General features: G+C 38.3%; 1 protein-coding gene across 1 annotated transcript; it reads left to right on the top strand.

Annotated features, from left to right (window-relative positions):
• Window positions 1-2,749: 2,749 nt before the first annotated feature.
• LOC131884016 (neuropeptide F receptor-like) lies at window positions 2,750-27,159 on the top strand. The gene is made up of 6 exons (XM_059231643.1): window positions 2,750-2,966; window positions 8,605-9,190; window positions 15,225-15,527; window positions 20,859-21,260; window positions 21,867-22,102; window positions 26,081-27,159. Exons 3-6 carry the CDS (start codon window positions 15,258-15,260, stop codon window positions 26,766-26,768), a joined length of 1,596 nt encoding a protein of 531 aa, XP_059087626.1. The 5' UTR covers window positions 2,750-2,966; window positions 8,605-9,190; window positions 15,225-15,257; the 3' UTR covers window positions 26,769-27,159.

Genomic DNA, 27,159 nt, shown 5'->3' on the forward strand with positions numbered 1-27,159 from the left:
GCTGGGAGAAATTGCGCAAGATCGCAAATTCCTCCAGCTTTTCGAACAACTGAGATGTCGATTTCGAAATGGGAATATACCCATCGGGACTAGCCTCCCACTCTAGAATGCTGGCCGGAAAATTGTAGTCCCCTACAAAGAAAACCTTTGAGCAAATTGACTGGTCCAACTCATTTCCTATGAATTTGAGAGCTGACAAGAACGAGCTTACTGAACAAGAGGAGGGCCCATATATTGTCACAATGGACAGATCAAGACCTCTTCTTCTCCATTAGACATTTTTATATAACTAGTGTGCAGGTTATTTCTAACATATAGACATACGCCCCCATGCGGAAAAATGGGATTGTCAGGGCGTACTCTATCACATCGAACTAAATTGAAACCAACCATGGCCAGCTCTTCATCTAAGACTCCTGGTCGAAGCCAGGTTTCTGTCATGGAAATGAGCGAGACTTGCCCATCTAAAGCTAGTTCCTCAAGAACCTTGATCTTTGTGCTATCTTTTTTGGAAATAAGACAATGCCCATTCAGATAAAGCCCTTTTACAGGCGTATTGTCCTTCGATGGACTAGTGCTATCAAATATTTGACTAGGCCTTCTAACTTTAAAAAATCCTGCTTTTGGACAGAACTCATTTTAGGCGGAGGATGAGAGAACCTTTGAGGATTTTGCGAGAAACTCCCCCCGAATCGAATCACGACCGTAAATATTTTGAAAGCACGCACTTGTGTCTTTGGCGAAACAGCGCATTTTCAAAAAAAGGTCCAGTGGCATGTTCCCTTCCATGCAAAGTAGAAGTCTATGCTTGCATTGAGCTATAATGTCAGGTAGGAAAGGCGGAATAATTGTCAAGCTCGGCTTGATGTGAGATTTATTTAATGAATTGAATATTCCTACTCGAGCAGCAACATGGCCAATCTGTGGAACGTAGTTTACTTTTCGAGCTAGAGAGGAAAATAATTCAAATTGTTACATCATGCAATTCAAACACCAGTAGAAAAGAAAAAAAAAGTCGACCAATCCGTTCGAAAGCCATTAGATAACCTAAATGAACATTTAAAAAATCATCAATTGGAGTTATTTTATGCTTAATATTGCGCTACTGGTTTCATCAAATTAATGGAAACTGTTGAACCAAACAATGTATCGCTCTCCTTTCAATTAATCAAATTTGAAATGACTGTATTATATCAAATTGAAAGTGTTTTTTTACGTATTTGGGTTGAGAACCATGTTCAAAATGCTCTCAATACTGTGAAAGTTTGTTTTTATTTTCCGACTTGAAGTGTAATTTGAATCGATTTGGCACCTTGTCGACCTTAATTCAGTCCCTTTGATTTTGTCTTTGTTTGTTCTCATACTCGAAGGTACACACGTACATTTGCCACTGATTAGGTGGGTAAATATTTGCGAAAGTAATGACAAGGAATTATTCATGCATACCGGTATATCCAAGAATTTTTCATGGAGATCCCATTTGGTTGTATCATTCTCACACCTACATCATACGCAAGTGAAATCTCTTGACCCTCTTTTGAATAAATACCATCGACACTGGACCAACTTTTATTCTAACTTTTTATTAACTTATAACTTAACTTATTCTAACTTACCTAGGATTCTAGATATCCTATGAGTGATGGAATCTGCTCACAATATTCGGAAAAATACTAACTTTCGAGGGTTATGAGAGTTTTGATAGAACTAGATCTTCAGTGTGTGCTTAGGTATCCGGAACCGTACTTCTTAGCTATAGAACTAACAAATCTAACTTGGGATGTTACATTGTCCCATTAATCAACGTCTTGCCCTTTTCTTGACGTTAAAATGCAGCTTCATTAAAACCCGGCGAATCAGGCCTATTGTTGCCACAAGGTATACGGGATTTGAAAGAATATGAGGAAGGCAATTCAATGTAAAATATATTAAGTCTGAACGTGTAAAAACAAAACACAACAATATACTATGGTCAGGGACAATAACGAAAAACTTGGTTTACAAACGACTTAGTATTAGCCGATCTAAAAAGTCCTTGAAACTAGGGTTGGTCAGTGATTTATGGACAAATGCCTATCCAGAAATCCGGTTCAATAAATATCTTTTTCATTGAAAACTGTATATCCCAAGCAATTTTAATGTATCCCAATACCAAAGATGACGAGGATATATACAACTAGTTGAAAGAATGCTGAGCAGTACATTGCAAATTGGTGATGCATATTCTAGATGCAGTTTAACAATTGACTTCCAGACAGCGATGGGAAAATATTCCCCAACTTTCGCCCACTTGAGGGGTAGCAAATGGCAGAGAGTGACCAAAATAGCAGAAAGTGGCGAAAAATGGCAGAAAATGGCAGAAAATGCTGGAATATGGTCAAAAATGACCACCGGTGGTTAAAATGGCCGATCTCTTTTTTTCAAAGAGTTGATGAAAGACAAGTGTGAGGATAAGGGTTGGATAAGAGTTTCAAGCACACTTTGTTTATAAGGAAAATGCTCTAGTATTGGCTGAAATGCAAAAGGTTCTTCAAATTTTGACACTTGTAAAGTTAGATGGTCTAATTAGCGTTTGAATAACAATGGAATACAAGACCTCTAAATAATGGTCATAACAAATATACTTCTTTTCCTCGCCAGCAGAGTCCCTATTGAATACGTTAGAATTTGTTTTAGTTTAATTGTCATTTGACTCAATAAAGTTCAGCATAATGGCAACCCTGACCCAGATTGTGGCGGCAACGGGTGGCAAGTTGAGAAAACGTGAAAAAAGGTGTCAACATTGAAAAATAGGTTATGAAAATGCGCAAAAATGATGTAAATTTTCAAAAAAGTGTTGTGGCGCACAAAGGACTGTCACAGTGTGGAAAAGGTCAAAACTGGAAAGAAAGTTGTGAAAATGCGCAAAAGTGTTGTAAATATGCAAAACAAATCAAGCCCACGAAGAACTGTCACAGTGGGGAAAGGTTCGTTTTTAGCCCCTTTTAGCCTCTCTGCTGCATTTCTATCTAATACAAAATATAGGCACACAACTGCATTAGTTAGGTTATGATTCAGTTTACAGGAAATTAACTTGCAATGTTCGACCTTAGGACACATTTTCAATTGATACAGATGTCATGGTAAGCAATTTATCATCTTCTGAAGCCATACTGTTTTTTGCTCCTGAGGGCGCTTTTGTTCACAAAATAATATTGGGTTGGATCAAACTCACGATGGCAGAGGTAGCTCAACTGCTCTTGTCTTTTTTTAGACTTTCCCAAATCAAAAAGGAGTTGAATTTGATATTCAAACTCGTTGGTAGACCAAATGTTGTTTAGCGATTGAGTGGCGGCATTATCTTTCCTTTTAATTATATCCGAGATGACGTTTTCTTGCGACGATTTGTAAGGCCAGTGAAAACCCAAACAAAAAAAAAACATTAAAAGTGTTTTTTACTGCAACTGAATCGGTAACTGGAACCGTGCACACCTACAGCCGATTGAAAGCAGCGCCTCTACAATTAGAAACCATACCCTATCAACCATTCATTTATCACTTTTTCGCTCTGATAACGAGTTCGTCCAGTTAGCTCGCATGGCACTCTCTAGGCCTAGCTTCCCCTAAGCTACCAGTTCATCAGGATCGTTTTGAGTCCAGCGAATCTTGTTATTTTTTGAAGAGCTTACGTAGGCGTAAATGCTTTTAAATTGTTTATTTTTTCTCTTTTTAACCACTGTACATTTCTTTCACAATGTTTTCAAGACCAATTTTTTTTCGGAGTCCCACAACGTCTAGCACACCTACTTTTTCACGAAAGAGATGGAAAAATAGACGCATGACCGCCACTATTTGAAATGACTCTTTTACAGCTGCAGTTTTAGTAGAAATTACTCGAAACAAACTTTGCATTCACGCAACCTTGATTGCTCGGTTTAACTTCTTACGGGGAAAGCAAAAATCAGTCCCTAAAAGAAATAAAACAACCAGAATTCTTATTCAGAATGTTAGCTTGCACTTTCTTCAAAAAGTAATCAAATTGTGTTTATCGTTGTTTGATCGCAAAACCAAATTAAATATTTATTATCTTCAGGGAAGGCCAAAAAACAGAAAATGCAATGCAAAAGGTATTGAGAAAACCAACCTAAAAAGAAAAAATTGGCCCGACTCGAGTCTAGACTCTCTCTCAGAATTTCGTAAGACGGTGTTTTTGCTAGACCTAGCTTTAGTAAAAGACTCGGCGAGTCCGACCAAAAGTAAAAAAATCAAAGGACTTGCACGAGCCCAAGTCTTACAGGACTCACCTCGGCACTAGAATTAACTGTTTAGGGAAGTTGAGCGAGTTCAGCAAGTGATTTCAATTGTTCAAAATGTATCTTTTTACATTGCTACTGCGGTGGCATCTTTACATTCAAAATGTCTAAACAACTCTAGCGCCCGAACTGCTCCAACCTCAACACAAAAAAGTTTAGATCAAAGTTTGAAAAAATAAGAAAAGACAAATGGAATTGGTAAAGAGGAGCTTAAGCTGCCAAATTGCCTTTTCTTATAATTTTGTTCCTCCCTATCATTGATATTCAGACATTGCGAAATGCGATCACTGAAATTCTTAATCATACTCATAGAAAAAAAAATCTCCTTTTCATATAGGCTTCGTAGCTCCACTTGAGAAGCTCAGAAGGATGTCAATAGAACTTCCTGTACTGAGGCCTGGTTTTTATAGATCTTACCTAGGAGTTATGGGCTGGACGTTCAAAGTTCGATGAGCATATCCAGTTCAAGGTGGGTAAAGCTTTTCAAATGTGTGGTTGGACATATCGCACGTTTAAGTCCAGAGATAGTATCACGATGCTAATTCTGTACAAGTCGATTGTTCAACCACATCTTGAATATGCTTCACCCATTTGGGCTCCAATGAGTTCAGCAGGTTTGCAAAAGGTCGAACAAGTCCCAAGAGGTTTCACTAGGAACATCACAGGATTGCGAGAGCTCTCCTATTGGGAGAGGCTAAAAAGTTGGGACTGTACAGTGTTCAGAGAAGATACGGAAGGTATCTGATACTGTACGTCTTCAAAAGTATCCATGAGCTTTGTCCCAACCCAGGATTTAGGGTCAATTCTCGAGAATCCAGGCTAGTTCGAACAATGAAGTCCACTTCTCTTCTTTCTCGAACTCCTTCATTGTTTAATTTGCTTCCCTCTAATATTCGTAAGGAATACGTAGGCTTTGTTGATCCGGTTGCATCTTTCAAGCTAGACTTGGACAATTTTTTAGATACCATTCCTGATCAACCATATATTCAAGGACTAGCTCGATCTGCAAACTCAAATTCCTTGGCAGACCAAATGTCATGTATAGGGAGTATGTAGATGTTGATCTAGAAACATCTTTCAAGTCGGACATGGACAATTTTGACTATTTTTTCATGAATCCTACGTTTAAGGGCTATCCAGATCCGCCAACTCAGATTCGTTAGTGCAACAGATATTTTACATAGATAAGTTACATAGATTTTGTATCTTGAATTTTTCAATTGTTTCTGTTGACTCGAGTACTCTCCAGAGGGCCGACTAAGAATGAGTTAGGTAAACAGTATATAACAAAAGATGTGAAGTAAGGAATATTTAAAAATGTATTGCTGGGGATTCCATTCTCAATTGTTGTAAAATTGCCGCAAAAAGAAGAAATGATAGAAAAATAGCACAACTGAGAGGACGTCGATAACTTTACGAAATTGACAGAAGCAATCTCAGACAAAGTATTTTTTTGGGAATAGGAAAAACTTTCATGATGATGTAGTTATTTATAGAAGAAATACCCAATGCCTCACTAGAACTATCGGGAGTGTTGAAACTTTGTTGCTATACAAAAACACCAAAAGGCACTTATTGACTCAAAAGCTTGGGTTTCCAAGGACTAAGAAAAACAAAGGTAGTAGGGCATTCATCTGTCTTGTTTCCAGTCACATCTAGAACTGATCTCATGTTGATAACTGATACGCAATTACAAGAAACCTCATTGTAAAAAGTAAGGTCATATTTCAATCGTTGAGGGTCCTCATTTCGAGATCCATTCATTTCCAACAAATTCGCCCTACAACATCTAAAATTGCGGATTGCCCAAAAAAACAGTCAAAGCAACCGCATCGTATTTGTCTAACGAAATATGCTAAAGATCTTGCCACAACCAATCTCCATTCACCATTTGATCCTAAGTAAAGATTGGGTTGAGAGTCAATTAGAGGAACATTCGTTCGAAGATGAATGACTTCTTTCTGACCCTGATTTGAGCTCAAAGAAGTGGTACGGACAACGGAAAATATCAGACCAATGTTACAATGACCTTACTCTTGTAAGGCATGTTCCTGATCTTGTTGGTCTTTGGTCTTCAATATTGATCTCTTGCCGCTGTTATTTGATGTGGTATTATAGACCAAAGAGCAACAATCTAAAAAAAAAGATACAATTTTGTTTTCAAAATGTCAATAACCATGTTACTAAAATAGGTTAGAGACCTTAGGATAGTAGTTTCCCACCTTGAGGCAGGTCCCCGGTTCGATTATCCTCCCTGACTTTTTCAAAGCAACATTTACGTAGAGGCTAAAACCACACCCACAGACGGAGAACCAATCTGATGCGGACCAAGACAATGTCAATTGGAACTTTTTGGAAACGGAAGACGTAATGATTGGCTTGACCAATCGGAGAGGCTCAACCCTCCTACCCTAGCATACAAAAACTTACCGGTGTTGGGTAGGCTACCAAAAAGTAAAAAATTAAGCAAATTTAGATTTTTTGATAACATCTTACATTTGTTTGCCAATACCATAGTCACACGTGAACTCGTTTGTATTTCTTTTACTTGCTTTAAAAGAATTAAGCAACACGCGTTAGTAACATGATTTTTTTGTCTTGAGTTTGAAAACATATGCCGAAACCAAACCAATTTTGACCGACTAAAAAACGATCAATTCTTATTTGATGTCTTTCACATTTCATGACTTGATACGCTACGTCGGTTCAACGACTCAATGCACCAGAAATCAAAAAGTAAATGATTATAAACATCGGATAGTATATGTTACTTTTCTATGAAATAAAAGGCACACCATGAACATGAACGAAGAAGGTTCATGAGCACGTTACTGCCTTGCATTAAAACCTGGGCCAAGAAAAAGGTCATTTGCAAGCCACACTAGGAACGGAAACTAAGTGTACGGCCTCGATTATCGCCCTTGGGAAGCCATAAAGTCACCCGTATGGGACCTTGGAGCCCGGAATGATTGTTTTCTTTCGGTAGCAGAATGGGGAGTTTTCTTATCCTGTCCCAAATAGTCCAGACTGGCGTAGTCCTACAGATGGCTATTCCTGATGTTGTGTCACTCCCAAGGAAACGATCCAAAAAGTCTGCCTCGACGTAAATAAGTCTCCTTTCCCTTTTTCCAGCAAGATTTCTTACAATTTCTTGGCTCTGTAGGAGTCGTATTGTACAGAAAATGTTTGAGATTTCTTCATCCACATCAACGGCAGGAACATAAGCAACTGATCGCAATAAAGGTTAGAAAAGCTTTTAAAACCTCAAAGCAGTAAGATAATAGTTATAGCAACTAAGAGTCTGAGAGGTAATTACTGATTTTCGTCCCAATAGTTTACTTTTAGGATGAAAAAAAATTCTAATTGCGTGTAATGTAAAAGTTGTGACAAACTGGAGTAATACCTTTCGACCTGTAAACGGCAATAACGTTATGAAATCAAAGTTCAAAGAAAAAGTCAGAACGTCGTGAGAATAAAAAGAACGCTATGGGAAACTCTGTAAAAATAGTGGTATTGCTGATATATTTTGCATAAAATAACACACTGGGAAATCAAATCCAAGGAGGAATCATTATAAGGGCCAAATAATCACCCAAATATTTTTTAAAGCTCCAAGTAATCTACTTGTGCAGGAGAAAACATTTCTCAAACGCAAAGATATGTGTATAAAAGAAAAAAAAGACAACAATAAACTATGTTTGCAGAAGTTTGAAGCAATTGCCAAAGGTTTCAATATATTTCATTATTTCAAAATCTTTGAAATCAAAAGGCCCTGAAGTTGTCTCCTAGCTTGGACTACCAAATGAATGTCTTAAACCATGCAAGTTTCTAGATCAAATTTGGTTCTAGTGGGGTGGTTTATTTTAGTTATCTCTCAGGTTGAAGAGACCTGGGCTAAAATTCAAATGTTTTTATGTTTGCTACTTTGTGTGGCAAGCAGGAATAATGTGAGACTTAGAGAAAAAACTACTATATTGCAAGAAACCAAGAAGATTGGGACAATGTAGCATGCGGTATTTAAAGGATGTGCAAAAGGTATCTTTTAAATACATCTTCAAAAGTGTCAATGAGCTTTTTTCTCAACTAAAATTCAGAATCAATTGTAGTGAATGTCAAGGTTTGCACTATTGAGCCCTGCAATCCATTTGTCCCCTGATGTGAAAATTTGGACTAAAAATCGTAATGTTCACTTTATTCAGTTTTCTTTAGGGACAAGTGGAAAGCTCGATATGTTTTTGAACGCTCAAAAGGGTCGGCAACTTCATCTTTTCATTTATTCCCAACCCTTTTGACAGTCTTTTGGGCATTTCAGAGCCTTCAATGGTCCACCAAATTTGCCCAAGGATGCTTGTGTGCTTGTGTTGGTGTGAATACACACACCAACTATCTTACTTGGATGCAACCAGGCCCAAAAGGTACAAAATGTCAGTTGAAAAGTTGCAACTCGCGCCAGTCTCAAAGCAAGAGCGGAAATGATTCTTCAGTGTTGTTGTTGCTGTTGTACATCCCAGGTTTTTGAAGTCAAAACACCAAGCCTTAACATTTTCCCAGCTCTCGGCGGGAGTTCCGCGGCCTTTTCTCGATTGCTCCTCCGCCTAAAAGAGGAGAGTGCTCGAACGAAGGCCGCCAAAGACAAACCAAACGTCCGTGAGACCATGGACAAGAGACGAGAGAGGAAGAGCGAGAGGAGAAAAAGTTGCAGTGGAATCTTTGGACTCTTGGCAAGTTGTGCCTTTGATAGACTGGTTGGACTTCAGTGATGTTTGTCAGTGTATCCAAGTTTGTTGGAAAGAAACTTGTGTTTTCGCCCCAAAAAGACCCAAAATCCTCTGTTTAGTATTCATAACAACCAACTGGAAATCTTTATGAAAGATTCATCCATATTAATACTTTGAGAGGTAAGTGTTTTCATTAATCATCCACATTCGTACATACGTACGTACGTAAGCACGTACGTACATGCGGGATGTGTTTGCAATTGAATCCATTGGTCTTTTGCATAACAAGGTGCTTTTCCGACAAAAATGTTCTTAGGGAATATTTTGTGGATAATAAACTTTTATGCACTTGTCTAAGAAGTAACTCGAGATAAGCTAAATTAACTAGATAAAGCTAAAAAGGTTAGGTTTAAAAATGGGTTAGATGCTTTATCTTAAAAGGGGAATTTGTACATTTGGTATGATTTATTCATGTGTTTGGCAGATTGCTTAAGCCAATTTATTGAATGGTCAAGAGAGTGTTCGTGTCCCAGAGATATGACATGCATTCTGATAATGAATATGATATTGCTTATCAGAATAGTTAAAGGTGTTGGCAAGGCTGGTTCAGTCGGCCGGCCGAATTTAACCCTATGACTCAACATAGCACAAAGAAAAGTACACAAAAAACAACCACCACCGGTTGAAATTTATCGCATCTTGGCATCAAAAACCAACAAATGGTTCCGTTCATTCATTAGCGTTTTATTAGAGGTTCAAAGAAGATCTTTGACATTCCTGTCGTCTCGCGCTCATATGTAATATTTATAAATTCGTTCGTTCTTTTCAATCAACGTTTGCAGTTCATGGAAATCTATTAAAAGAGCCAGATGGACGAGGTCTACAGGGTGGCCAGAAATAACGACAATGAATGAGTTTGGCATTTAAGGTCGCAGTATGCCAACAGAGAGAGCATCTTCGTACTTGAGACTAGAGTTAAACCAGGAATTTCTTAACGGGACACATTAACCGAAGAAGAAGTTTTTTGGGTAGTATTGCTCAAGATGGTCTCTTTTTGCGACCCCCAAAGGTTCCAAACTACGACGACCTCCTTCATGATTGGAAGGCAGAGAGCCTTTATGGAAAATCATGGCATTAGTATAGGTGTTGTTGACTTGAAGGCCGTTGTCTTGGCAATAACTGTGTGGTGTGTATTGATGGCATTTTGCAAATTCACGGTCTGAATCAGCCAAAAGAACTGAAGATATGCGATGACTGGCGAAGGATATCATTTATTTTTAAAATGCTTTGAACTACATTCCCTTTAGTGGATGATACATGTTGAAACATTGATTTGTTGTCATTTAAGCAGAATATTTGTCCATGGAAGCAAAAGAAGTTGAATAAAAGATACGCAGATAAGTTTTATGCAAATCAGACATTTTAAAGATTGTTTTAGAATTTTTTAATTTGTTTGATTCCTTTTGTGTCAAAAATAGAACGGTGGATTTAGCAAGAACCCCATAGTTAAACCAAGGACACTAAAGCTAGGAAACGCCACTTGTTTGTAATCATCAAGCCTTTCCCGCCAAGTTAGGCCTAAACTTTGGGTGCTGAAATTTTTGAATGTCGATTATTGGCATAACTATGTGACTGATATCGTTTTTCGTAACTATTAACGGTATGTGCTTCAAACCAGGCATATAAATATACTTTAAGGGACTTCAAACATGTTTTGAAGTGCAACAAATGAAAAGTGCTAATTAGGATTTCTTGATAAAGCAAGAGTTTGCTCTAAACACATTCAGTCAACACTTTTTTGCTAATAATATTACTTGAATTTTTTTTTAAACATCTTGACCAAATTTCAAGCAATTTGGTGAATTTGTTATGAAACCATGGTTCTCACTCTGGGAATGGCCCTCAATCCAAAAGTAGACATATTGTAGCTCAGAGCTACATATTGTTCTTTAAACTCATTTTAATCTTCGTATTCATGGAGTAATACATCTTGAGAGTTAAAACACCGGTTTTATTTGACTATTTTGGATGCTTTTGTAATGAAAAGAATTATTTGAGTTCTAAGTTCAAATTGAAATCAAGTGTACTGAACTTTGGTATTACTCTGTATCCCTTAAATAATGCCTGCTTGTATGTAAACTTCCTAATAAGTAGAAATTTAAACTCTACTGAGAGACAATTCATCCATTTTTCATCGATGCCTGATGTTTTTTGTTAAATGTGTGGATTAAGACAAAATGATCCAATGTCCATCCCATATATTCTAATATGTTATCATTTATGTGAATGTACTTTTATTGCCCATTCCATGCATTTATATTTTGTCACTGTAAGTTCCTCATCAATTAATAAAATGATTCTTGCTGATTTTCTATCTACTATGAGTGTTTTTGAGCCAGTTTTGCGCAATATGTCACTGATTTGAAAGACAATTCGACGGTTGTTGATTAATTTGATATTAATGGGTATTTTATTTTTTCTTCTGACTTTCAAAATTAAAGCAGAAATATGTAGTAAATGAACAAAATTGTATATCAAAGAGATCGTTGTTTACTAAAAAACCACTTAAATGTACTATGTAATCTTGTCTTATTGGTACCAGAGTTACCATCTTTATTCAACTCCATGGCCTAACTTGGCGGGCCAAGGAAAGCCGTGTCGTTTCCTCTCTTCAGAGTCCTTGGTTAAACATGACGTATTGTATATTTTGATAAAAATTGTGAACTTCAGTCCCATTAGTCCCATTTTGTTTTGCCGTCTTGACCTTTGACCTCACGCGAAAACATCGCTACCTTTACTAATGTCTTGAGTTTTAGGAGTCCAGAATAAGTTTACGTTAAGGTTGATTACAAAACACCATTTATTCAACAAATGAATTGTTCAGGAAGTTCGAAAGGTGTAGAGTTAATGCCTAAGATTCTTGGAATAATTCCATTTCTGGACCAGACCATCTTTTTGTTGATCATCGATAAGTGGCTCTTTTACGAACTTTCATTTTTCAACGTCAAACTGACAATGAGAGGAAAAACTTAGGTGTTAATCGCAATCTATATTTGACTGGAAAAGAATGGCTTTGGTCCTAACATACACATTGCAAACTTGTGGGAGCAGAAGAGGTTCAGCTTTAACGAGAAAATACCCAGTCTAATTTAGCAAAAATGAATAGGAAATACTTGGATTTTTTTGGACAATTTGCATTATAAGCTAGTTCCTTTGCTTTTTGCCAGATGAATCTTCATTAATTTACAATGTTTCGGGTTTTTGTTTTGGAAAAGTGAACCGTTTTTAAGCTGTTGTATCTTTTGTGACAATGGTCGAAAAAGTACACCCCGAAAGTTGGCATTGACAACACAATTATCACAAGAATCTATCTTATTTCCTTATTTACTCATTGATAGACACATCAGTATACGCTACATATTGCTTAGAATGAGAAGAAACCACTTCAAAACAATGATGAGTGCTGAACAATCAGAGGCTCGAATCTCAAATATCCTCTTCAAGGAGAAAAAGCGCTGAGCCCGCATCAATTTCCCCAAAAATGACGAGAGACCCAAAGCTTTCACTGAAAGAGTCCTTGAGTTTGATTTTCAAGGATCGGACCCAAAGCACAATAGTTACTGGCGTTCATTTGGAATGCAAAGTGCTTTTAAATAATGTTCCAATAACCCATTCGGCACGAAAAATTCCAATGGCCCTTTCCACTTGTTGCAGAGGAGCAATTAGAAAATTTGTCCGTTCCCAATAGTATTCCCTCCTTGAGTGCTAGTCACATAAATGTAAACCCAATGGAGCTCAAGAGACATTATCCGTCGTGGTCCAGTCGTGGAACAACATAGTGCGATCAATCATAAGCCGTCCTTCTTTTATATAATTCGGTTATCTAAGATCAAAAGCTGGCTGGACGTTCTTGAGAAAATAGCTCACTGTGATGGAATTTCCTTCCTCAAGATGGAACATGTCGTGAAGAGTGGACAAGACATGCTGGAAGTGAAACAAACGTGACTATAAGTACTTCCAATAACCTTAAAGATTTACATTGCAGTGGTTTTCTCATTTGTCAGGATCAAATTCTTCCCTAATCTAGTTTGAAAATTGCATTTTGCTTTAAGATGGATCGAAAAACGTCCTATCTTTGTCTGAAGTTATTGTAAAGACAAAAAATGATTAAACTCTTCGATGGCATAAGACTGAACTATGCTCCTTCATTTTCTTTAGGATGTAAGATTATCGAGCAGCTTTCCAAACATGAAAAAAACTAGCCAATTATGTATTTGAAATATCATCACAATATATCTGACAATTTAACTTCTCTTTTTGCAATTTTGGCAATAACTATTTTTATACATTCTAAAAACTTTTATTCAGCGTCAATGGAAATTGTCTAACTTAAAAATCAAAATTGATAAAACTTCCCATTGACCGATTTGACATCACTATTATGAATATTCATTCTAAGTAAACTTTCAGGGATATTATAACCTATTGTTAGTTTACTTTCGTGCTAGAGAAAAGTTATATATTTCCTTTCATGTCATTCATTCATTCACCTAAGCAAAACTGAATGTTCGTTGAAAGGTCATTGTAATAAAAATAAATACGAAAAAGCTTTCGGCTTCTTTGAACTTAATCTGTTCCATGCAGGGACGAGAAAATTTTAAGTATTCCTTCGCTTAGATAATTTCCCTGTCACTATTTCAATCTTTTTCATTCGACAATGCTAACGAGGCTTTCGAATTTCATGATAATGTTTTTTTACTGGATTTCATTAAATTGGAATATCAAAACCCTCGCCCGGAGACAAAGGCTTTGACCAGGTACGCTCGTTGCAAAAGTGCTTTGACGTCCGGAAACCTTGCCCTTTATTTTCTATACAGCATAATACGTTTGATTTAAACAAACATTGCATTCAATATTAGAAACGAGTCCTGCCCAAAACTTCTAGTCTGGTTGTGGAGAACTCTATCGAAGTGTGTTTATGAAAGCATTAATATGAATCATCGACCAGAAAAATGCTTCTTTTTAAAGTTAAATAAAAAACCACTTTTAAATTTCATTGTGCTAGTTTTAACAATCAGTCAGCCCGTTTACCAATAGCAAATTGTGGTGATTAAGTATTTAAAAATGAGCACCAATAGGCTTTAAATGCGCTCTCGCTCTAAAATTCACCAAAGTGACCGAACATAATACCCAGTGGGTTCCGACAGTGATAATATTATAATTGCATTTATAGTTATCCAATTTCCTGTGCAATTACATTTTCAAGTAGCCGAAAATGTAATCAAGTACATTTAAAATCAATCTAATTACATTTCTGCCATACAAATACATTTCATACACTTCAATAACAACTTAAAATTACATTTTGATCTTTCGTTCACATCAAATCTTTATAAATAGATCAAATAGATCTTCATTTAGGTGCGCTTCCACCTCGTGCACTAACTTGAACTTTCTTGATTTTTATTCTCAATGCTGCTTAGAGCCTTGTCATGAGAAATAAATCACATCAAATTGGGTGGACATAAAAAAAGGAACGCAATTAAACAAAAAAAATGAGAATAATGATTAATTTAACGAATTGCCTTTAAAAACCGAGTAATTGTAAAACAGTATGGTCGAAAACTTAGTAGTTGTGATCAATTAAATTTGAAAATCGTGTCACTGTAATCAGCTACACGTGAAAACGTGGTGATCGTATAATTTACAATTGAAAACCGAGTGTTTATAATTGGGATTAATCATTATAGAAAAGCGAGTAATGTAATAGCTCAAATTTCAAACCAATGTAACTGTAATCAGTCACATTCTAAAAGTAGAGGTCTGTATCTAGCCAAAAAACGTTCCAAACCCCATAGCTATTCTTCCTTAGCATCCAAACGTCATTTTGATCATTGGCGTGGAACCAGATAGACACGTACGTATAATGTGCTCTTTGAATGCAGTACAAGCTGATTGTGTTGTCTAGTCCTGACATCCATTTGTACGTACACCATGATTAATCCGATATCAGATTTCAGAGACCCTCTAGCACCAGTATCATCACACTTTTTGTCAATGTTCAAGGTCTTTGTCGGAGGTAATGAAATCAGATATCAAATCTGCTCTTTTGTCAAATGACCTCTAATGGGTTCTGGGCAATTCCGAGTTGATTTCCCTAAGGCATTGGCAGCTTTGCTTTGAATCTGATTCCCATTCTATGCTGCTCTTTTAGAGGCCACGAGCTGCCGTGGGAACCGGGCGAAGAATGGAGTTGGGAACGGATTTTTCATCTCCATTGCCTTATTATCTGAATAGCACGGAGCTCGAGATCGTCCCTGAGCGTGGCATCATTGCCCTCAATTACCTCAATCCCTACGTGGGATCACCAATGGTGGCCGAGCCAGTTCCTCCGGGAATCAATATCTTCAACATAATGAACTTGACAGTGGCAGACGATGTCTCTCGATTGGAGGAGTGGACCATCCTCATCAATCCCAATAGCACCAAATATGCCAAACTCAAATCGTTCTTCCAGGTGAGGTTCTACGTCGCATTTTTAACACATCTTTGCCCACGTTTTGTCCCACGTTATTGACAAGGTCGTATTGAAAAAGTGGAGGGATTTGCTTCGTCTGCTACATCGGGATTGGGTTCCGATGGGAAATGGCGAACGACTTTATTTGGAATTAGATCTGAAGCACTTCGACGCTGAGCGCTTTGTTCGCTTAGCAGCTTTCCGATGTGTCCAAAGGAGCCTCAAAGCTATCTTAGCATTGAATTTGACTCTTTGGATTTCTCATTATGGGTAGGGACCCTGAATGTAGAGTCGCACAAGTTTTGGTAGGTGGCTGCAAGTGAAATCTCTATAGAGGAGTGTATGTGTTTATGCTCTCTTTAGTGCCGCACCTAATACCTCAGGTGAGATCATGGATGAGGCATATCGTGAAATTGGGGCAACCGGTGGGCGGCGGGTGGAGGTTGTCACACTCACGTCCTATTAGGACGGAATTTCACGAATAATGCCGCGCGGCTGGCCTTGTTGGCAGTTTTTCCCGCGAATGTTAGCTGTCCTGCCTTCTCAACCTGTTTATGAACTGGCCGTGAGTAATATTAGGGTGCCTGATAATCAGTCATTTCGATGACTTATTCAGAGATAATATGTTCATTCCTGCATGGAATTCTAACCCGCACAAAAAACTTACATGCCTAAAAACAATTTAATACCTCAAATTTTCAAAAACCTAATAAAAATGGGGAACACACTTACTCGGCATTTATTTGGAAATTATGGTGGGATCTATTTAACAGCTCCTTGGTTAACTCGGACTTGATTGCCCAATTTTCATCATTATTAACTTGAAGATGTCCCTGTTTTATCTGAAGATAAATTCCCATAGAATTAATACAGATTTTCAATATCGCAAATGTTAAATACTACTATTGTTTTCTTGCATGAGCTCAAAATAGCTCAAAATACTCTATCGTGTCACTTGAAACACACTAAGAGTGTCTTTTTTCATCATCAAAATTGGTTTTAGTTACACATTTACTTGAATTCTGAAAACAGTATGTACAACAGGCAATCTTATAGATTTGAGCTTTTCCTGAAGACTTGTTGAAACTAATTAAAACTGCTTCTTGGAGGTGTCATTGATTTTTGTGAAATTGCAATGATTGTTGAACTCTGTGTGCTTTCAATGATTTTAATGCATATTTTCAAGAAATTCACTGAGCTGTCCGTAACAACCACATATCGTTAAGGAACAGGAATACATCGTTTTTGGAGGAGAAAATAGTTGAGTTACATGTCGTAAGACCTCTGTACGTACAATAGATACATTTTTTTGACCAACAAGTGCATGAGCTGCAATTCAAACCTTGATAAACCGTCTATTACAAGGGTCTGTTTTGTAATACAATTGAACTTCAAGATGCTGTCATGAAACCCAGAAGAAGAAGTCAAAAACGATCGCAGGCAAAGAAGAGGTTCATGAATCAGTTTTTCTTATTTTTGGGTACATTGCTTGAAACTATTTTACAACCGACTAAAAACATACGGTACATCTTCAAATTTAAACAAATACCTATGGGCTAAAAAATGGTTTTTAAAACATGTAAATACGTTCAATAAGTGCCCGAAGAGTATTGTGACGGATTTGAAGATTCTAAACTCCCCCCATGGGGTGCTGAGTTCCCTGGCGTTCTCTTGTAATAAAAACTGGATTCTTGGATAAGGTCGTCTCCTATCCTCTCGTCTCACCCGTCTCACCACAGTGGTCAAAAAACCTTATCAAGTATTGAGCGAAATGTGCATATCCATCTTAACAGTCTTCTTCCCTGCAAAAACCATTAGAAATAATTTTGACGTGATTAATTTATTGAATTCTGGCTCAGATTTGGCGCTCATATAGCTAATAGTTAACAAAATTTGCTTAGATATTTCTGTTGGAATTGAAAAAAGCGTTTGAACCACTGTGGCAGTCGTCTCACTGGTGAGACGAGAGGGGTAAGCTGATCATCGAAGAATCCAGCAACTGGGAGCTCATCTTGGGACTCTCTTAAGATACCGTTTTTCTGCGCTTGCGAGAGAGTGACATTCGGAATTAATTTCTAGGCACTCTTTGTCCAAAGTGATATATGGCGAAGGAGGAAAGATCTCCTCCACCTCCATTCAAGCTAGGGAGGGACAAAACCATTGGCGCGAAAAGCTCTGTCCTAATCCCTTCCTTAAGAACCTGGTAAAGCCAGTCCATGTCCCATTAACTTGAGGCAGAGTTTCTCAACTTCAACCCTAGGGTGGTAGTACAGCATTGTAGTAAGGGTAAGGAGTTGGTTTGATGTATAGATAAACAATGCTTCAATTTCTGACGCACAGTGGTTCTCTGGTCACTCTAAGTGTGACAAAAATAGCTGTAAAAAACATCAAAAAAACTTGAGGAAACCATATTCATTCAGATGAACGCGTTTTTGAAATGATTTATATGTACTAGACTTTAATTTTATTCAAAAATATTAAAAAGAAAAAGAAAAAGGGAATTTTTGTAATTTTCGAAAAATTACTGAAAAATGGAGCGAATTAGGTGAATGTTTATTTGGATGCAAAGATCGGAGTCTAGCCCGGCCAGCAAAGTCAGCCATCACATCGTTCGTTAATTGTTTCTGTAGCTAGATTCTTCGATGATCAGCGTACCCCTCTCGTCTCACCAGTGAGACTAATGCCATAGTGGTTCAAAAGCCTTTTTGAAGTCTATCAGAAGTATCCAAACAAATCTTGGTAACTATTCGCCATGTGAGCGTTAAATTTGAGCCAAAATTCAATAAATCAATCAGGTCAAAATTACTAGTTACCTTTTTTTGAGAGGTAGAAGACTGCTAGGATGGATTTGAGTATTTATCTCAATACTTTATAAGGCTTTTCGACCACCGTGGTGAGACGGGTGAGACGAGAGGAGACGACCGTATCCAAGAATCCAGCAGGTGTCATGTCAGTATCAGTTTGGTTCTCAGTCTGTGGGCGTGGTCAGAGTCTAAAAGTTTCCTTGAGAAAGGTCGGGGAGGAGAATTGACTATGGAACCCTTCTAATGTAAGGAAACTGCTCTAACCACTGCACCACGTCTCCTTCCTCATACAGGTTACCTTTGAAGGCGGAATTAGAACATCTTGATACTTCTATTTATTCCAGATTTGAAATTTCGAGGTAAAAAGGGTGGGAAATTCAAAATGGTTGACAGCAATCTTGCGGTTTTCGGTTTTTTGATGTTAGCAGATGTAAGCACAATTCGCCATTGAACCATGTAAAATGTGAATCCTTTTGAAGAAATCTAACATTTCTTTGACGAATTATTTGATGGCACTACAAGACATAGTCACCGTTTGGTCAAAATGGAGCGCCCCTGGCATGCAGAGGATATTGGGATGAATCTTTAAAAATTATTTTGGGAATGAAATCAACCACATAATAAAACACGCACGAGGGGATTCGAGATCCAAATGTTTTTTTGATTGGCAAGCAGCCCAAATTTTGTATTAAGGGTAACATTTTGGACAACCTCAACTAGGAATACTAGTTGAATTTCAAAAGGTGATAATTCTAGTCATTGAAAAGGCCACCAAGATCCTTCTCCCAGATGCTTGGCCAAAGTAATTCATGCTCCTTGCAAATTCCCTCTGAGATGTGTTGACCATCGTTCTTTTAAGAAAGATAGTTCGAAAACTCATCAAACATCCAACCATCACAAAAATAATATTGTAACGTTTTTTGTGGCTTACATTTTTTTTTTGTCATTAACTACATCATTATACATTGGAATTACTTAAATGCATTTGAAAGCAGAGGTAGTCCGCTTCTTTCGCAATATCGTCTGAGCGACGAAACAAATAAAGTGGAAGTGTAATTTCACCCCTTAACAACTGATTTTTGTCTCAAGAATTGCAACTGACCTGTACGTATATGAACTGAAGCATCATCATTAGAGAGCGTCACACCCTCATTCCAAGGAGGGACTCTAAATGTGCACGACCTAGATCATGATCGCCATGTCAAATAACAAACTGTCACAGTCAGCATATAGTGCCCGATCTAATATGACAAGACTTAAACACGAGACCTAAGGAAAGAAGGCAAACTAAGAAACAAAGAGACTGAGATTGAAGTGAGCAAGTCGCAGGCTGCAATTTACTTCATAGGCATTGCCTTATTTACAGAGAAAGGGTTGTTCCTACTATGAATGTTCCATGTCTGTCACAACTTGATGAGACATAGAGAACGACCATTTTTTGAATTAAGGTGTGGCTCTCTCATGACGATGCTTCAGCTCGTATACAGACCTCCGCTTAAAATGATGTAATGATGTCAAGAAACAATTGTTGCTTAATGGGCCCTATGACTTAGCACTGTTTCATTGATCTGCCCTTTGCTCCAATAATTATCGATCTTTAATCAGCCAAGCCATTGAGTTTTAATTACGTTTCAATTACTCCATTGAGCTTCAACCGCATAAGACCCTCAAAGGCCTTTTGTCCACTTATCCATGAAATGAAATCACTCTAGCGTTTCAAAGTACCTCAAAAACCGCCGGAATGGGATCTTTTTCTGGGCCCTCTCAAACATGAAGGACGAAGCTCGTTTTTTGGAAAATTATAAAAAAGTGGAGGAGTCACCGAGGAGAACTCATTCATAATTCTGGAAAAAAACAGGAGGTTGAGCAATCTCCCGAGCGAAAAAGATAAAGTGTCCCCACCATGTGTTTGCTCAAGTGAGCTTAAAGTAGCATATTTTTTTGCCCTCCCAAACTCATTCTTTTGCATTTTGACTCTGCCTTTGAGCCAACCCGTACTTTGGCTTGAAAGTAAAAGGCAAGATAACAATGGCCAATGTATTGTTCCGAAATTGAGTAAATCATTCCTTAACGATCATGAGTGGGCAATTGGGTCCCAAGTTCCGACAAAGATTTAGCGTGGCCGAGAAATCTAGTATTTTCACAGGAACTTACGGGTTGAACAGGCTGACGAAAATGGGTGTTAACGAGAAAGGCGAGCAATGATCGTCTCGATCTTCATCTCCATCCTCGACATATGCCTTTATACCAAAAAGCAAAAAGGGTCCGACAGTTGTGTCATCCTGGAACCGTCTCTTAGTGACAAAAAGTGTGATCAAAGCAAAAGAGAATCTTACACAATCAGGGTCGAAAAACAAACGTAGATAAAATCATGTCTATTCCTCTGTCTGAATATGGGCCCTCTTGCACTTTGCTCGAAACAGCCTCTCAGTTTCTTTTTCAAGAGTCGAGCAAGGCATACACAATCAGTAAGCGACAAAAAGTTAATTCAGCTTTTAAAACATGATATTTTCAATTTTTTCTTTAGGAGATACGAGCGCTTCTGTGGAACCTTGATATCCCAGAAAACATCTACTATCTGCTCCTCGCCCTGTACATACCCATCATCATTCTTGGTTCGGTGTTGAACTTGGTAATTTTATGCATCATTCTATCCTCGAACAAGCTTCGAGTGGATCCTCGGAATTCTTTCATTGTGGGTTTGGCCTTCTCGGACCTGTCCTTGTGTCTCTTCACCTCACCGTTGACATTGTGGTACACTTTGGAAGGCCGTTGGCCATTGGGTGGCAAGACCGAGTTCATCTGCAAGTTTGTGATGGCTGGTCAAGACTTTCCGATCTTTATGTCATCTTTCTGCATTGGTGCCATTGCTTGTGACCGATTTCGATTCATTGTCCAATCCCATCGAAAACAGATGACCGCAAAACAGGTAAGAAAATGGGTCCGGCCAACAATCAGAAATATGACGCCATCACGAATGTTTTCTGCAGTGTCATGAATGGAATTTCACAACAAACAGTTTTCATTTTGTCTCTTGTTGTGCCTTATACTCTATCGTACACATATTGCTTTTGAGTGGCTTCCAACACGCCTTGGCCGTACAGCAGTGCCTTATACTCTATCGTACACATATTGCTTTTGAGTGGCTTCCAACATTAACCAAAAATGGCACAGATGTTAGAAGCCAGAACAACTACCCCTGTCAATGGCCAAAAATATTACCTAACCTAAAAGCGGCAATTTCAGGTACAAGTCCCTGTGCACGTCAGACTTAATTAGGGCACTCATAGCAAATAATGAAAAAATAGCCAAAACAGCGGAAGCTTGGCTCAGTAAAGCGTAAGATTAAGGCGCCTTTTCCACAACCACGGGTACGAGGTCATTAATTCTCACTTTTCCTTTTGGAGGGAGATTAGTTTTGGCGTTCTTGCATGCAAAGGCCACTACTTCACAAGCCCAGTCTTGGGCTCCTTCGTGGTTTCAAGGGCCTTCTCGATGACCGAACTCGAAATGACCGACACTCCTTCTTTTCCAGGCCTTTGTGGTGTCCTTTGTTCTGGGTGGGATTAGCACGGCCTTTGTTTCGCCAGTGTTCATGACGGCCAAGTTGTGGCAATATCCGTACTTTGGTGACCGATATTTCTGTCAAGTCGATTGGGTGGACCCTTCTCCTGTCAATTACACCATCATCGCCAATTCTTTTCATTTTCTCCTTACCGTGGTGATTGTTGTTTGCTTATATGCAGCCATATATTACCGGATACGCTCTCGGTAAGACCTAAGTTGGGCAATATGTCATATTTTTATGAAACCAGGCCATTTTTTAGAATGATTTTACTAACTATGCAGATTTCCTAACAACTTTGTGCACAAATATTTTGACCATGTAAGGCTGATATTCGACAATTAAGTCACAATTTTTAACCTAAAACTTGTGTCTACGAAAACAACAACTATCTATGGTGACAATATGAATTTGACATGCCCATTTAAAAAGTGCAAAGTCGCAATAGATATGTTGTAAGGCACATATGGCGTTTGTTTAAACATTCAAAAACCATTTCCGGTTTGTATGGACAGCAAACCGCTTTTCATATTCTATTACTTTTCCCGTTTTTTGTGTTTTGTTCTTAGTGCTATTAGTTGATCAGGATAACACGAATAACCAAAACATCTCAAAACCTATTGTGAGGAATTTTCCACTTTCGAAATTAGGTAAAATGTTCCTTTGCAACAAATCCCTTTTGCTGATGAGACTCTTTCGCTTTCAGTACAAGGCTTGTCAGGGCAACAATAGAAATGTAATTTGAAGTGCATGGGTTATCTCTTATCAAGCATTTCATGTTGAAAGCATTTGCATTCACACGCCCAAGACAATTTCCTTTTTAATACAATTTCACACGAGCAAACCGCCATGTATTCATTGGTCCCTACTTGCGTTGCATGAAGTTTATTAACAAACAGGTTTGAAGCACGTTAGCCAGTATGTTAAAAACAACTTTGGCAAGTTCGGTTTTTCAAGCTATCGAGGTTGAAGAGAAGAGCGAGGGCTTGTCCGAAGCTCCTCTTCAAACGAGAGGGCACAAAAAGGTAAATCACTTTGAGTTGTTGACCGTGTCTAATCTGACCTTGAATGAACTTCATTCAAAGAGAGTGACGTCTACTGAATAAGCAATTTTCTTTTGTGATAACGATATTTCACGGTAAGCTTTTGACTCGAAACAGTTACAAGCCAAAGTTGATTGATGGAAATCTGCTTTCTCTTCAAAGATGACTGGAAACTTACATTCCAGCCACTCGTGAACAGAAAGCCATGAAATACAGTAAATGACTTCAAGCTTTTCAAATGTGTGGATGGATATGTCGCACGTTTAAGTCCAGAGATAGCATCACGATGCTAACTCAGTACAAGTCAATTGTCCAACCGCATCTTGAATATACCTCGCCCATTTGTGCTCCAATTAGTTCACTAGGTTTGCAAAAGGTCGAGCACATCCAAAGACATTTTTCTAGACATACGTAGAGGATTGAAGACCGCTTTGCCTTATGCTTCAACCAATCTAAATTGAGTCCTCCAGAATCCAGCCTAGTAAGAACAATAAAGTACAACTCTCTTCTTTCTCGGGCTCCTTCATTGTTTAATTTGTTGCCCTCAAATATACGTTGGGCTTATGTAGGCGTTGATCCAGTAGCAGGATTTAAGTCAGACTTGGATAAGTTTGTACTTGTCCAGGATTTTGTTAATGTTAATATGTGTCTAGGGAGCCAGAGACCTTGACAAATAGAAACATGAAGCCATCAACAAGTCCCAGAGATATAAATCACTTTCAACTCATACAAACATCTACTACTGAGTATTCCATTAGTTATTTAGAATGTCTATGCAACAGCTCTGGAGTGATCTAGTACACTCCTGAAATGTTTTACTTACCATGGAGAGTAGATCATTTTTGATCCGATGTCCGTTTCTGTCAAAATATGCTTTGATTTGTATAGGAAGGCTTTCCAGGCGTTTTCCCAACACAGTTTGACCGGTTTTTGCCGATGCCCTCGTCATTCTTTATGCATTTTGGCGTTCATTGTTGAGGGTCTCACTTGGTCAAGTTGGCAAGGTAATTGACGTTGTGATCGGAGTGCAAGAGAATTGCCATTTTTGGCGTTTTGCCTCCACGTCAGCCAAATGCTGACAAGGACAAACTTTATACTGAATCCAAAATCTGCTATCTCGTTTGAAAATTTACATGTCTTTATGTTTTTCTCATTCTTGATTTTTTTTATTTTTTTCAGGGGTTTTTCTAACCGCTCTAGGGAATACAATTCCCAGTACTATTGAAATGATTTGCTTCATTTCTCAGTTTTCTTCTATTAAATATCATGTTCAAATGAAGAGGTCTGGGTAATCGATTTCTTCTAAAGCATTCAATGATAGTATCCTAGATTTTGGTAAGGAAGGATCAAACAAACTTCAGTTTGGATTGCCGAGAGCACATGCACATAAATACAAAATTTGATTAGAAAAGTTTTGGGTTTATATCTTATAACTGAAAATGGATTCCAGTCCGAACGGGCCCATCGATTATCTTCATTTCAAAATGAGACATTTCTAAGCGAGTGGCCAGAAATCGAACCGCTTGAGATTTAATTTAAAAGTGAATTTCCACTCCAAAATGAACCTCAAAGTGATAATACTTTCATGTTTTCTCCTGAAATCTTCTCCTTCTCTTCGTGTAAAAAAGCGAATATTCATTTTTCCAATAAATGAATCTACCTAAGACTTGAAACCAACGCTTCGTCATGATTTTTTAATTCAATTTCCTCGCAAGTTGTTCAAAAACAGGAAGAATGCCATCAATGATGGAACTATTCTCTCGCAAAAAGATGGATTGCCTCAAGAACGACCGTTTTGAGAATGGATTCACTCCATAGCTCGGAAAATCCCTTCAGATTTAACAGCCCATGAAATGTAAGCTTTGTTTCATCGCAAGTCAGGATGAAGATTTACATAGTTGAGATGTGCTTGGCATCAAATGCAGGCCCCATTGAACCAGTCACACCTAAACTCAAATCTTCTTTGAAGACAACCTCGGGAAGATGATATATCATGTAGACTACTTACATCCAGTTCTTGTTCTGGTGAATAGTAGCGAGCTTTCAAATCCTGAGGCTCATTGAAAAGCCTCGCTATGTCATGGTTGGTTAACGATATGCATTCATTACTAGTCATTCATGAGTCGCATCATTAGATGCTCCAGCACTGGAACATTTGAACATACTAGGCCGTTAACACATATGAGCACCTCCATCCAACATTGACAGATGTAGTGCACGTTTTCTATTACTGAGAGGAATTCAATTAACAGGAAAACGCGATTTTCGTCGGAATATTAGAGGTTCTAGAAGAGGACACTTTGCATGATCTCTTAATTAAGCCACTTGAATTTGAAGAGTTGATTTGCATTTCTTTTTTACCTTCTATTTTTTGGCCCAAAATGGGTAACAAATGTAGTGTTCGTGTTAGGAGAAAGTTTGCTGGCTTTCACATGGTATTCTTGTCTCCACCAATGTTCGAAGCCGGATCCATTTGAAGAGCCCTCTTTTTATGAATGCACGCCTGAAATATCTTTACGTAGATATTCCGGTTGAATTGTTAGGGACTGATCTTGCATGGACACATCGCTAATAGACACATGTCATTAAGCTTGAAGGATCAAAGGCAATGCCACAGATTCTGAAGCACGGTCAATTGGATCCAGACTCCACACTGTCATCATTGGTAATGAGAATATGGTCATTTTGTGCTGATGGCATTTCCTTCGATTTCCTTGACGATTCTGATCAATGATAACGGACCGAAAATGCGTGGGCAGATAATTTAAAGGTAGGCGTTTTGGTGGTAGGGATCCTTTGAACAAGCAAGGGAAGTAGGAAGATTGAGGGCTTCTGTTATTGAGAGGAGCTAATGGGCGAAACCAAATCATGTTGATTATTAATGGGACTGGTAAACCCACGAATGATAAGATAGAGTAAGAATTGCTTATTGCACTTTAAGGCACACAAATGGGGTACAAGACCCAAAATGGGAGTCTCCCTGATTAGTTGAACGATGCTTTGGCCGCTTTAATTGAATTACAAAAAGGAGCTTCTCTCAGCTTAGTCTAAGCATTAATTAACACTGAAACCTTTTGGGGATTCACCCTTGGGGCCAATGTCACTTTCATTGCTAACTGAACTGTTTATCCCTGCTTTCAGACCACCCAGCCAAAACCCCAATGTAAACAGAAGACGACGAAGAACAAACATGTTCCTTGCCTTCATCACTATTTTCTTTTTCCTGAGTTGGACTCCGTCGGTCTTGTACAGTGTATTTCACGATTTCTTTCGCCAACTTTTACCCGAAAGGCATTCTATGCCCTCTGTGGGCTATGCCTTCTCTTTGATCTTCGGCCTCATGAGCTCGATAGCCAATCCAATATTGTACACATCCCTCAATGAAAGCTTTCGAGATGCTTTGCGCGATTCCCAATTCAGCCGATGGGTCTCAGTGCGGAGGAGTAGTCAAAAACTCCAAAACCGCCGAAGCCAAATGGGGGAATATGACCCAGAAACCACTAAAAACAACAATGACAAGATCGAGGAGCGCCAGTTAAGTGGTTGCAGTCGAACAGTGGTTCTAATTCTTCAGGAAGAAGGCTCTGGAAAGTTATCCCTCCCTTCGCCTCTTTCAGGAAACGGGTTTGACGTAAGTAGGGTTACAGTGTCACCAAAGTCGGAACTACCAGAAGTGCAGATCCAAGGACATTTGTCAACTGAGATGAAGAAGAAGAAAAAGAAAAAGGCCGTCCTCTTCGATGGCTTGGATCCGGAAGAGAAAAATGAACCAAGGCTGTGCAAACCTGATAATGAAGAAGATAGACAACTTTTGGAAACTGACTTGTGAGCTTATTGTCAAGAGGCATCGCTTTAGTGTATTGGTGGCATGTGACAAGCACCTGTTACGATATCTTCAACAAAGCTTAAGATTTGTCAGGAAGTTTCCACAATTTCCCCTGCGATAGAAAGGGTGAACAATATCTCATCAACTTTTTTCTTTAAGACCAGTATTTTACTTACTTCGATTTGTCTTGGTACAGACCATTTTTTTGACTTTTCAACCTTTAGCAGGGCGGAGAGTCTAAATCTCAAACAGGCCTGAGTTTGACATGTCAAAAGAAGGGTCAAACATATTTTAAAGATAAAACTCTTCATATCAATTTGCAACTTCGATTATGGGCAATGCTGTGTTTTTGCGAGAGTGAAATGGTCCCAATAAAACCTCTCTACTACAATAA

The sequence above is a fragment of the Tigriopus californicus genome, chromosome 7, assembly GCF_007210705.1.
Source record: "Tigriopus californicus strain San Diego chromosome 7, Tcal_SD_v2.1, whole genome shotgun sequence".
NCBI lineage: Eukaryota > Metazoa > Arthropoda > Copepoda > Harpacticoida > Harpacticidae > Tigriopus > Tigriopus californicus.

Bases quoted from the DNA above. Each gene is read 5' to 3' on its own strand.
- LOC131884016 (XM_059231643.1), top strand. From the start codon at position 15,258: ATGGAGTTGGGAACGGATTTTTCATCTCCATTGCCTTATTATCTGAAT. The intron at 15,528-20,858 runs GTGAGGTTCTAC...TTTTTTCTTTAG, and splicing joins AACTCAAATCGTTCTTCCAG to GAGATACGAGCGCTTCTGTG. The intron at 21,261-21,866 runs GTAAGAAAATGG...CTTCTTTTCCAG, and splicing joins AACAGATGACCGCAAAACAG to GCCTTTGTGGTGTCCTTTGT.